The 12,605-nt window shown below is 38.8% G+C and overlaps 1 protein-coding gene across 1 annotated transcript in view; it reads right to left on the reverse strand.

Moving 5' to 3' along the window:
* NBAS (NBAS subunit of NRZ tethering complex) overlaps positions 1-12,605 on the reverse strand; it is a 158,697-nt gene that overhangs the window by 68,365 nt on the left and 77,727 nt on the right. The window contains exons 36-40 of the mRNA XM_030447262.1: positions 10,189-10,359; positions 9,485-9,598; positions 9,108-9,231; positions 6,286-6,362; positions 5,628-5,765 (exon numbers count right to left, since the gene is read on the reverse strand). Coding sequence (XP_030303122.1) covers positions 5,628-5,765; positions 6,286-6,362; positions 9,108-9,231; positions 9,485-9,598; positions 10,189-10,359 — 624 coding nt within the window. The remainder of the gene's footprint in view (positions 1-5,627; positions 5,766-6,285; positions 6,363-9,107; positions 9,232-9,484; positions 9,599-10,188; positions 10,360-12,605) is intronic.

Here is a 12,605-nt window from a genome sequence, read left to right on the forward strand (position 1 = left end):
CTGTAGCATCAGTAGTATTTGTAGACTTCTGAATATTAGTATCTACACGTACCAGAAATTACCCTGAATTCATTCTAAAGACGGTAACTTCCTGGCAGGTGATACATTCACAGAAGTTAACACATGGTCTTGTAGGAGCCAGAAGCAGAAGAAACAATGACGAGAAAGTGACTTGTAAGCCCAAACAAAGCCATTAGGTTTAAGTTAAATTAACATAGTTTCTAATATCTGGTACTGCTGAAGGAGAGGGGAGGAGAGGGATGGGGAGGGGAGGGCACAGAACACAGGCAAGGTCCACCTAAAACCTCTGCTGAAATGAAAAAGCAGTTTGAAGATCCTCTTTTCTAAAAGTGTATTTCTGAATGGCTGGGTCAAGAACACCACTTGCTCTGCTTTCAGAAAGATTTAACAGAAAAGTTTATATAAACCTCGACAAATAAAAATAAGCAACATAGTAACCATCTTTTTTTTTTAAAGCACAATTTATCTTGATGAAATAAAACTGGGGCAAAATAAAGAAGCAAAACACAACTGTTTCACAACAGCTAATTTCTGAGTCACTTACATATTATTTGGTCCCAAGTTAGAATGGCAATACTTTGTAGTGTGGCATGCTTAACAAAATAAAATGAGGATACATGAAACACTGGCTTATCTCTATCAAACACACCTCAGCCAAAGGAACACAGTTATCACAATCTGATTGCAGCATCACTAATTGCTGGATTACTATTTAAAAGGGTCATATTGGAAGAAGTTCAAAAACATCCACAATTACTGCTAGTTCAGGAGAGCATACTTGAGCTTTAAGCCTTCAAATGCTGTTGTGCTTAAAGAACTTTCAATTTCTGCTTTAGATATTCATTCATTTTTTTTAAAAGTGTCTTTCTTGAGACAACAAAAAAATTTGAGAAGTCACTCAAAATTAGGAAGATAAAGTGGCAGGAAAACTTAGTGACAAGGTGTGAAAGAGGCACTCATAGATAAGTTCATAGAAGAGGAAATTAGTGACAGCTTTTTGTCAGCCCTCACTGCTGAAGATGTGGGGGAAGAAAACACCTGGCAAGTGTCAGGCCAATTAGGTAAGTAATGGGCTTGCAAACCACCAAAACAGATGGCTTTTATCTGTCAGTTCTCAAGGAAGACAAATGTGAAATTAAATAGCAGGCTAAGGTGCATCAACGAATCTTATAGAAAAACCCAAAAACCAAAAAACAAACAAAAAAACCCAAAACCAAACCAACCAACAACAAAAAAACAAAAAAACCCTGTATGAGAGTGGAAAAAACCACTGCAACGCAAGGAGCTCAGTGTGAGCTATCAACGTGTGCTCACAGCCCAGAAAGCCAACTGTATCCTGGGCTGCATCTAAAACCATGTGGCCAGCAGGTCCAGGGAGGTGATTCCTGCCCTCTACTCTTGTGAGACCCTACTTGGAGTCCAGTTCTTCAGCCCCTAACACACAAAGAATATGGAGCTGTTGCAGCGAGTGCAGAGAGCCACAGAAATGATCAGAGGGCTGGAGTGCTTCTTGTACAAAGGTCAAGACAGTTTGGTTTCAGGCTGGAGAAGAGAAGGCTGCAGGAAGACCTGTAGCCTTCCAGTACCTGAAGGGGGCCTACAGGAAAGCTGGAAGGGTCTTTTATAAGGTAAAGGCTTTAAACTGGAAGAGAATAGATTTAGGTTGGACATTAGGAAGAAACTCTTCACTATGAGGGTGGTGGGACACTGGCACAGGTTATCCAGAGAAGTTGTGGATGCCTCATCCCTGAAAGTGTTCAAAGCCAGGTTGGGTGGGGCTTTGAGCAACCTGGTCTAATGGGAGGTGTCCCTGCACATGGCAGAAGGGTTGGAACTAGATGGTCTTTAGGGCCCCTTCAAAGCAGCCCCATTATTCTGTGGTGCCTTCCTCCACTGCCCTTCCTCTCTCTGGTTCTCCTCTCGCCCACAGACTCCACACACAAGTCTAAGGACGAGGGAATAGCACAACATATACTGAAGAATACACTCTCAGCTCTCCCAGTTTTCCTTTTGGAACCATCAGATCTGAACTGGACTTTTGAAATAGAAGCATATAGCAAATGACAGTTGGGATATCCCCCAATATTAATGTGCAATAATATCTGCACATGTGCAAGCAAATGGTGTGCTATATAAGAAGACGGGGAGTGCTGGGCGTAAACAGCAGCATGAGAAGGACCTGGAGCAACTTAAACCAGCAAAGAAACTGGAACTTGATAAAGAACACCCAACAGAAATGCAGACAGTAAAGCAAAGAGAGGAAATCACACTGTCAAAAGAAATCTGATAGCTTTCAGCATCATTCACTGAACATAAAGAAGGGTCAAAGAGGAACTGGCAGCTGAAATTAGGACTCAAAATAGTAATAAAAGTAAAGAAAGCCAAGCCGTAAGTCAATCCTAAGCCAACTATGAAGAACACTAACATTTTTTTATCTGTCATAGAAAGCACTAGCCACTGAGTTTACAGATAAAAAATTGAACGTCAAAAAATAAAATGAAACAAGACTGGCACAGTTAATCAGTACTGCAGTCAAAGTTAATAGACTCAAGTAAAACTTACTGTACACAAACCCAATTTGAGACTTGAGATTTAAGATTAATTATTAAACAGAAACCAACATGGAACTATTTAACATGCATTTGATTTCTAATGAGATTACCTCATATATGTAGAGATTTCTAGCTGCACTGCAGTGTTGTGTAATAAGGCTAAAGTCACCAGACTTCAGACAACATGGGTAATGCATCTGGTAGCTCATCAGATCTGTCCCTTTCCCTCCTCCTGTATACTGTATTTATCCTCCTGTATACAGTATTTATTTCAGTCAAATTAATTTCTTATTTCCTACATTCAGAGTATTACCTAAAGATGTAGTACAAGGACTGTGTCTGGGAGTTCTGCTTCTCTGGCTTAATAAAACTGTACTTATAATTGAGGTCGACCTTACACAAATAAGCAACAGAACTGCCTTGGGAGCCAGGTCAAGCTTGCAGAACGAACACTTGTAACATCACCCCAAGTTTTAAAAATTCAGTCCCAAGTTTAAAGCCCTCTAAATTTTGACCTTGCTTTCACTAATACAAAAATAAAGATTAACATGTATCAACATCTAACAATTTAAAAACTGTTCTACATGCTTTGTTTCTCCCCAGTAGGAAAGGAGCTGAAAGAGATTAAGACACACGTGACATAATTGCACTTAATGCACTTCAAGCCTACAGGATGCCACTGCGGTCAGGGTGATAAGAGAGGCTGAAGACCATCCTGGGAAGGAACATGCATATAGACAGAAACAAGGTTCTAGCAATGACAGGAATAAAAACAAGCAGCAAAAGAACTGAAATACACAATAAAAACAGATAGAAACAAAACAAAACAGAACCAGAAGAAAAAAATCCCTACTTTGTAGACAGAGCATTTATGTGAGGTACAATCAGACCTAATTCTGCCTCTCACCAAGAGATTGGTAAGAGGTTTCGCTAAGCAGCAAGCAACAGAAAAAGAAAGCACAAGTTTACTGCATAAATGCACCCTTTCACACAGTGACTCAAAAGCCAGTTATTTCAGGCTACTTAACTCTGTCAAACTGAACCCCCAGCTTCTTCACCAACTCTAGGTTGCATCAAAAGAATCATTAAGAAGGATCTCTAAGGTTAGTATTTCAACATATTGCCAGTTGCTAAGTACAAGGCGATAGGAATCAATTTTTTTTTTCTTCAATGAAAATTAAAGGTACAGGGAAAAAAATAAATGCCTAAGAATCTTCTGCTAACAGCAACTTTCCTCATCTATTTTCAAAATCCCATTATCCTCTGCAATTTAGCAGTATTTGTTAAAACTGTTGCACAGCAATCAAAGAAAAAGCTCAGTAAAATACTCTAAAAAAGGTCAGTAAAATACTCTTCTCAAAAACCACAGAAACACCTTAACATTAGAGTACTATCATGAGGACAAGAACAAAACACTAATTAACCTTAGGGCACTTAAAGTTTTTCACTACTTTCTAGAGTAAATCCCCCAGATATATTTATCCTGGTCACTTATCAGATCACCAGGATAGAACAAAGGAGGAGATAACTGTTAGCAGGAAAAGCTATACAGCAAATTTCTTGCTAAGCTGTGCAGCTTTTCTTCTCACTCTTTAAGACTTGGGTGGATAGTGAGTGGTGAACCAGAGTGGCAGTGGGGAGACAGCCCCCATGCTGTGCAAGCAGGGTTCAGCAGCAGCCAAACACTAGTTACCAAAATCAAAGCACAGCACCACAGGGGCTGCTATGAAGAAAGTGATTCCCATCCTTGTAAAGACCTAAATAAAAAATAAATATAGCTTCTACAAAACATTCTCTGATTTTGCCCAAAATCACATCAGTATGAGATAAACTGCACTGTGCTACTCGTAAGACTTTGCTAAATAAACAGCAATTGAAGCAGAAAGTTAAATTTTTAACAGTTCTTTCACCATTGTCTTTCTTATATTTTATGTCATAGCTATTTTCATAAAAGACTAAAAAAGCTGAAATAAAAGAAAAATCTGTTTTTCACCAAGGGTGCCTTGCAGCAGGTGAACCTAAGCTCAAAAAAAGCTACTTAACAAATATGAATTAACCCTCACAACCAACATATTTTGCAAGACCCACACATTTCAGTTGTGGGCTGAGCTTTTCTATAGCTTCTAAACAGAAGATAGTTGAATGCAAATCACAGCAGGACCACAGAAAACTGCCTAATTGCAGAACTGGGCTAATAATAAAACAGGCTTTCTTCTATAATTCAGAAGTCATTCTGAACACAGAAAAAAAAAAATCACCTCTCATTCATGGTGGTGATTATGGTCTCTCTTTTCAGAAAACTTGTGACTAGAAGTATTCTTTTAGCTCTAATGCAAAACTAGGCTGAAAACCAGTCCAGATCTTCTGTACAAGAGGAAAGAACTGGTGTAAAGTCAGAAAGGCTCTCCTCAAGTGGCAAAGAAAAGTTTTTACTCAGGTATCTTGGTAGGAATGGCAACTGGTTCCTTATTTAACCTTTTAATGTCACCTCTTCCATTCATTTAGAGTTCAGAGTAGAACTAATATAATCACATGATGAGCAGGAAGAAAAGCTGTGCCATTTCAAAAAGAGACAGTTGCCAAAGGAAAACAACAAATTCATCAACGAATGAGGAGGAATTTTGAAAAACATCATGTCTAAACTGAAATGCAAAACAACACATGTCAAGGAAGCCTATGGAAACTTTTTGAACAGCATGTCTCGTTTAAATGGATACTTGACTCTTCCTAGGAAATCCTGTATTGTATCATCATTGCAAGATGACAGCATAGGCTATGCTCATTATTGCTCAGTGTTTATAAGCTACTTTGAAGACTGATAGTGCTATTATCTATAAATGACACTTGATATTGTGCTTCAAAAACTCTTAAACAAATTGTGAAGTACTTGTCTGTTTACAGCGCTGTGGAAGAATAATTATGTGCAACTTAACAGGCTGCTCACAGTGTAAGTCAGATCAGCTCCTTAACAGACTTAACTCATGTACTGGCTTTTTAGAATAGCTTTAATGCTGCACATTAATGAGTATGATTTTAAAAAGAAAGAGTACTAACCCTGTAGAGAGGGTGGCATTTGTCCTTGAAACATGGTGCCAGACGAGCATAGATCTGCAGGCTATAGTAATAACTTGCCAGCTGGAGAGATAATGCAGAATGTAATTGCTTTTCAAAGCATTTGTTGGCATCTACCACCTAGGAGAAAGAAAGCATTAATTTAGATGAAAGAATTAGCAAGCACACAACATCAAGTGCACAAACTTTGTGAAAAGCTACTTGCTGGGATTTAGAAATAGCTCTATGTTTTTCTGGTACAAAGTAAACTTCCAAACACACAGATAACTCCACATTATGATGTTTTTCTCCCCTTGCACAAGCACCTAACCAAAATGATTTTCCAAATACAGGTTTACTGTTTCAATACCACAAAATTATTATCCATATCTCTAAGCTACTTTAGAATTGTCAGTCAGGTGGCCCAACTGTTACTTCAAGTAAGAGAATGTGTCTTTTTACCAGTGCCATGCTGATAAGCCAGTCCAGCAGCATTTGTTCAGAACTTCCATTAAATGCACCAGCCCAATCAACCGAAGTATTTAAATGAATTCAAAGACTTAAATTTTAAAATCCTAAGGAAATTACATTTGGAATTTTGAAACGCCACAAATAGTCTTCCCTATTTAAATCAATACAAACAAAATTATTATCAACATACCTGTGGCAGTGCAAGTAGATAGGCGAGAGACAAGGCTGTATCGTTTGGTAAAGCATCACTTGCTAGTTGTAGCAGAACTGCAACATATAGGGAGTGGAAATAAAGCTTTGATTATTGACCTATCTAGTCTTGACAGTTAGCTTATGAAGTATTTTCAGTGTAACTGTATTTTATTACACAGTAGATTGGAGCGCTCTATACATACTTAATTAAACAATTATCAGTGCAATCCAGAAACAGGTAATATGTAATTAAACTGCAGCACAGCTTTACCTTGACTTCCAGGCAAAGTAGTGCTTATGAAACATTTTCAGTGTAACTGTATTTTATTAGAGAGTAGATTGGAGCACTCTATACATACTTAACTGAACAATTATCAGTGCAATCCAGAAACAGGTAACATGTAATTAAACTGCAGCACAGCTTTACCTTGACTTCCAGGCAAAGTGTTTGATGGATTAACCAAAAAAAAACATTACTATGCAGTAATAAATGCTAAACAACACCACAAAAAATATCACCTGTACTGATTTACAAGTAAATCTTTTGCTTGTAAGATCAAGGCAGCAATGTAATGTAAATGAAGCCACCAACCAGAGGAATGATACAAAATGTGTTCTCTTCCAGTTTGAGCCCTAATTCAGTCACCAATGAACACAAGCCGTATTAAAAACTTTTGTTGCAATAAAGAAAATAAAGTAAGCTGCAGGTATCATATGAATTTTACATGAGATCTGTGAAATACCAAAACCAGGTAATTTCACATACTGCAAACATAAATACCAGCACAAGGACACAGTCAAAATCAAAGCCTCAAAGAAGAATTATTCTGATTACAAAAATTATATGCTTCTGGCAAAACTGACACTAAAATTACCTGCTTTTCCTAGAGCATAGATACCAAACCTTTTTTTTTTAAATTAAAAAACTCTACTATATTTTATATTACATAAACAGGAGAACGAACCCACAGACACATGTGAGTACCCCTGATTTGTTAATTAGTAATGGGATCTCTCCTTCATGCAGTTATCTTCTACTGTATTGAAGTCAAGCATCACTGTGGTTGCTACTAGGATTCCAACAAACAATTCCAGAATAAAGATTCTCATGAAACAATTAATATTCTGTTTTGGGGGTAGAGAATATAAATTATTAGCTCCAGGGAAAACTTCAAAAATCTTGAGACCTGCACGAGAAACTGCATAAGGAATAGTACGTATGCCAGGAAAATAGCATTAAAATATTATTATTAATAATAATATTAATACTGTTGAAATTACTGATATTATTGAATAGCATGCGATTCTAGTTAATATATTAATATTATCATTACTAATAATAATTACAAGCAGCAGAAACCATTGGTTCATTGTTTATTTAAAGAAAGTCTCAAGTATCCATGTTCCCACATTACACAAACTACTGCTGAGGCCACGTAAGCAAGAAACTTGATTACTTTACTAACACAGGCCCTCCAGTGAATTCTTTGTTCCAAAGAATGATTTATGAAAGGCTTGAGTGACCAATTACAATTTTCAGATTATCATTAATCTGCCATCAGACTGAAATGGATTACTGGACCTCAGCCAGATACAAAACCCAAATTTCTTTATGACACGTCATCACAGAGCCTCTCTATATGGAATATATCTGTTATTACAAATTGAAGGCTCTCCTTAAAGCATCTATCCTCTAGGCTTCAAATACCTTCTACCAGTAGTTTCTTGCTGCTGACAGCAAGCTGTCAGCTTTCAAAATAACCTAAATTTTAACCTATCCCAGCAAAATCAATAGGACCCTAGAAACATCTAGTATTAAAATCTTGATGAATTAGTTGCCACAAGCAAAGTTAATTTATATATTTTTACAACTACCTACAGAAAATAACTGTGAGGAAGGAAAGATTTTGAGCTCTGCATCTTCTCCCCCTCACAAGAGAATTCATGACTGCAAAGACTCAAGGAACATGTAAGAAATTGTTGGTTCTCTTCAAACTTAAAACGACTGCCACACTAGCAAAAATCTATCTTCAATCTTCAGAGAGCAACCATGATAAAGAACACAGAAACAATACAAAGCCAGAAGCCAGTATGGTTTTATTCACATTTCTGTAGAAAGTTCAACACAAAGGTATCCCAGTTGCCAGAATGTACTTAAGAAGAAAGATCTGCCTCCACTGTGATACCCTGAGAAAAACACTGGTTGAATCACTGTACTGATTCAATAAATCAGAAGGAAAGACAAGCAATTGTAGGTGGCTTTGTGTTCTGTTGATTTTCACTTTCTTTAAAACATAAACTATTCCAATTAGTGAATTACTATGTATCAACTATAAAACACAGAAATTCCAGAAGACAAAAAAGTTCTAATGACTCCACAAACTACAGTTGAGCATTAATTAGTAAATAAAATATTGTAATGACCCCTCAGTACGGAAAGATGTATAAATAATGGCACAAAATCTGAACAAATGAATAAACAGGCACACATTCTGGTAGCATTAACAATAGGCAGCCAATTTCCATTTAAATATCTGTACAATGCAGTACTAAGGAAATCTGAACAGTATTTATTTAAAATCAGTTTTCAGATTTCTAGTCTTTATTAAGCAACTCCTAAAAATACCACTTCTCTCAAATCACTGCATGTACTTCCATCAAGACAACTTACCCATGTAAGACACTGAATTAGGCTATAATTTGTACAAAATACTGACAGTAATTCAGATTACTGTGCACAACTGCCTCTATTTAAACCCATTCACAGATTCTCCAATCGTTACTATGGAAATGCAGGAGTGAATAAAACCATACCCGTACCTTCTGTTGTTGAGAGTAGGTCTTTCCCTTCACTCTTTGTTTCTGTTAGTTTCTCTGTTCTCAGCAATACTTCTGCAAAGCTTTCCAAAGAATTGTTCTGGTATGTGCCATAGCTGACTTCAGACTAGAAATGAAATAAGATAATTGACACAATTGCATATGATGCATATGCACAATTGCATATGCATATGATGCAACTTCCTACCTCAGCTCCTGCATTTTTGCTTTCCTTTCTGTTTAATGCTGTGATCTTTGCTACTATTGCACAAAATTTCAAATCCTTCTAAGTCATACAAATAATCCGAAATCCATAGTTTAATTAATTATAAGTTCTCCACAAAAATCTAACACTTCTGAATTCTGTGATAGAAACTTACTTCTGCAACATATGGATCAGGAATCAGAGACTCATAAAATGGATGACAGCCTTGCTTTTCCACACTGGCATTTTCTCCAGGCCCACTTTTTAATACATATCCAAATTCTTGGCCCTGAGAAAAGGAAGTATAGTTGAGTCTAGCCATAAAAAAAAAAGCTCATTAAAAGTCTGTAACTGCTGTTCAGAAGGGAAGCAACTGTAAACAAAAATCTCATTTACTTCAGTAGGGAGGAAGACAGGAGCTATATTACATAAACCAATGCTGAATGAGGTCCATACTTAAAAAAAGAATCATGCTCAAAAGTGTTATCAGAGAGACCAACCAGTATCTTAAACATTGTCGAAAATCCACTTGAGAGTAGAAAAGGGAAACTGAAAAGGAACAGCTTTGAAAATAAAATGACAGTAGAGTGGACTTCACTGTGCTTTCTTCACCAAAGTTCTTAAGTTCTGCCAAATTTTAACTATGCTGTCACACACTGTGCTAAAAAAGCAGGAGAAAACAGATTAGGAAACAAGAAAAGAAAACAGCTTTAGACACCTTCTTTCATTGTGATTTTTTTGCTAAGAACCCCTTGATTTCTCTAGTTTACTTATTGATTTGAGGTCCTCACTTATCAGATACCAATAAAAGAGCTGAGCTTTTACACTAATCTATCAGTGAACGTGTAAACATCTGCAGACACATCAGCAATCCCTTACATGTAATGGTCGAAGGTAAGTTAATGATCTCTTCCACCACTGTCCATCACTGACAGCATGCAGCATGGCTTTTGTAGTCATAGTTGTGTTAGACAGCACCTTCATGGTTTTTGATGTTGTCCAGTGTAATAAATCAGCAGACTGGCTGGAGGAGGAGACATTGCTTTCATCCTGTGAGCACATTCAACACACAACAGCAAGTGTTAAAGAGTTAGACTCATGATATAATTATACTCATGACCTAAAGTCAAAAGCATTACAGATCAGGCACACTATGTTAATAACATATTTTAATAATCACTAATTTAAGCAAAACCTGTTGTAAAAACAAACAAAAGACACATTAAAAGGGATTCCAAAGCTTCAATCTGAAGTGAGCAGCATGATTGGTAGAACGTTTTCCCTCTTATTCAACTATGTTCTCTTGTTTCCACAGACACCAGCTGTCTTTAATATAAAGTTTATAATGGCAGTGTTTTACATAATGGTTGAATGCCTATGGTCTCTCTACAAAGGAGTAGATTGAGCATGCTAAAATTAATCTTCAATAATTCAAGAAAGCTGATAGTAGAGACTATCTTGTATTTGTACAGAGGTAGCTTTAATTAAGCTGAAGTCTCAGTAGGGAAAATTTCCACACCAAGTGGAAAACTGTCAAGATTTGAAATTCTGCAGTCGGCACTCACAAGGTACTGAATACAGCAAACTTAAAAGGCTGCAAAAAGACAATCAGGACCCCAGCCTATGCTGAACACCAAACTGCTTGTGTATTACATACATAGAATCATAGAATCATAGAATAAACTGGGTTGGAAGGGACCTCAGAGATCATCAAGTCCAACCCTTGGTCCACTACTCTGCAGTTGCTAGACCATGGCACTGAGTGCCACATCCAGTCTCTTTTTAAATATCCCTAGGGATGGAGAATCCACTACTTCCTGGGGCAGCCCATTCCAATGCCTGATCACCCTCCCCGTAAAGAAATTCTTTCTAATGTCCAACCTAAACCTCCCCTGGCACAACTTAAGACCATGCCCTCTTGTCTTGCTGAGAGTTGCCTGGGAAAAGAGACCAACCCCCACCTGGCTCCAAGCTCCTTTCAGGTAGTTGTAGAGAGTGATAAGGTCTCCTCTGAGCCTCCTCTTCTCCAGGCTGAACAGCCCCAGCTCCCTCAGCCTCTCCTCATAGGATCTGTGCTCAAGTCCCTTCACCAGCCTGGTTGCCCTCCTTTGGACCCGCTCCAGGACCTTGATATCCTTCCTAACCTGAGGGGCCCAGAACTGGACACAGTACTTGAGGTGTGGCCTCACCAGCGTTGAGTACAGGGGCAGAATCCCTTCCTTGGATCTGCTGGCCACACTGTTCCTGATACAGGCCAGGATGCCATTGGCCTTCTTGGCTACCTGGGCACACTGCTGGCTCATGTTCAGCTTCCTGTCAATCCAGACTCCCAGGTCCCTTTCTGCCTGGCTGCTCTCCCAACCACTCTGTCCCCAGCCTGTAGCGCTGCATGGGGTTGTTGTGGCCAAAGTGCAGGACCCAGCACTTGGCCGTGTTGAACCTCATCCCATTGGAATCAGCCCAACTCTCCAGTCTGTCCAGGTCCCTCTGCAGAGCCCTCCTGCCTTCAGCTGATCCACACTCCACCCCAACTCAGTGTCATCTGCAAATTTGCTGATGATGGACTCAATCCCCTCATCTAAATCATCAGTAAAGATATTGAACAGAACTGGGCCCAACACTGATGCCTGGGGGACACCACTAGTGACCGGCGGCCAACTGAATGCAGCACTGTTCAGCACCACTCTCTGGGCCCAGCCCTCCAGTCAGTTCTTAACCCAGCACAGGGTGCTCCTGTCCAAGCTGTGGGCTGACAGCTTTTTCAGGAGAATGCTGTGGGAGACGGTGTCAAAGGCCTTGCTGAAGTCCAGGTAGACCACATCCACAGCCTTCCCCTCATCCACCAGATGGGTCACCCGATCATAAAAGGAGATCAGGTTGGTCTGGCATGACCTGCCCTTCCTAAACCCGTGCTGGCTGGGTCTAATCCGTTGTCCATCCTGCAGGTGCTGTGTGATTGCACTGAGGATGATCTGTTCCATGACCCTGCCAGGCACTGAGGTCAGGCTGATGGGCCTGTATCCGTCTACATGTTATCCTGCACCACATCTTCACCCAATCTCAGTAAACTGACTTATTACAAGTCAGTTCTTAGAAGCAGAAGACACTTCCTACAAATGGAGTTTTCTGTACCAGCTCTTACTCAAGTGAATACCCAGAAAATCTGTGTTGGTTGATCTGTGCCACTGCAGTCCTGAAAACTTTGTCTTAATTGCATTATTTAAGCTTTGAAATTATAGATATGTAATTAGCATGCCAGTGTAAACACACCTTTCACCAACTGAAAATATATTTTC

Source organism: Calypte anna, chromosome 3 (genome assembly GCF_003957555.1).
Source record: "Calypte anna isolate BGI_N300 chromosome 3, bCalAnn1_v1.p, whole genome shotgun sequence".
Lineage (NCBI taxonomy): Eukaryota > Metazoa > Chordata > Aves > Apodiformes > Trochilidae > Calypte > Calypte anna.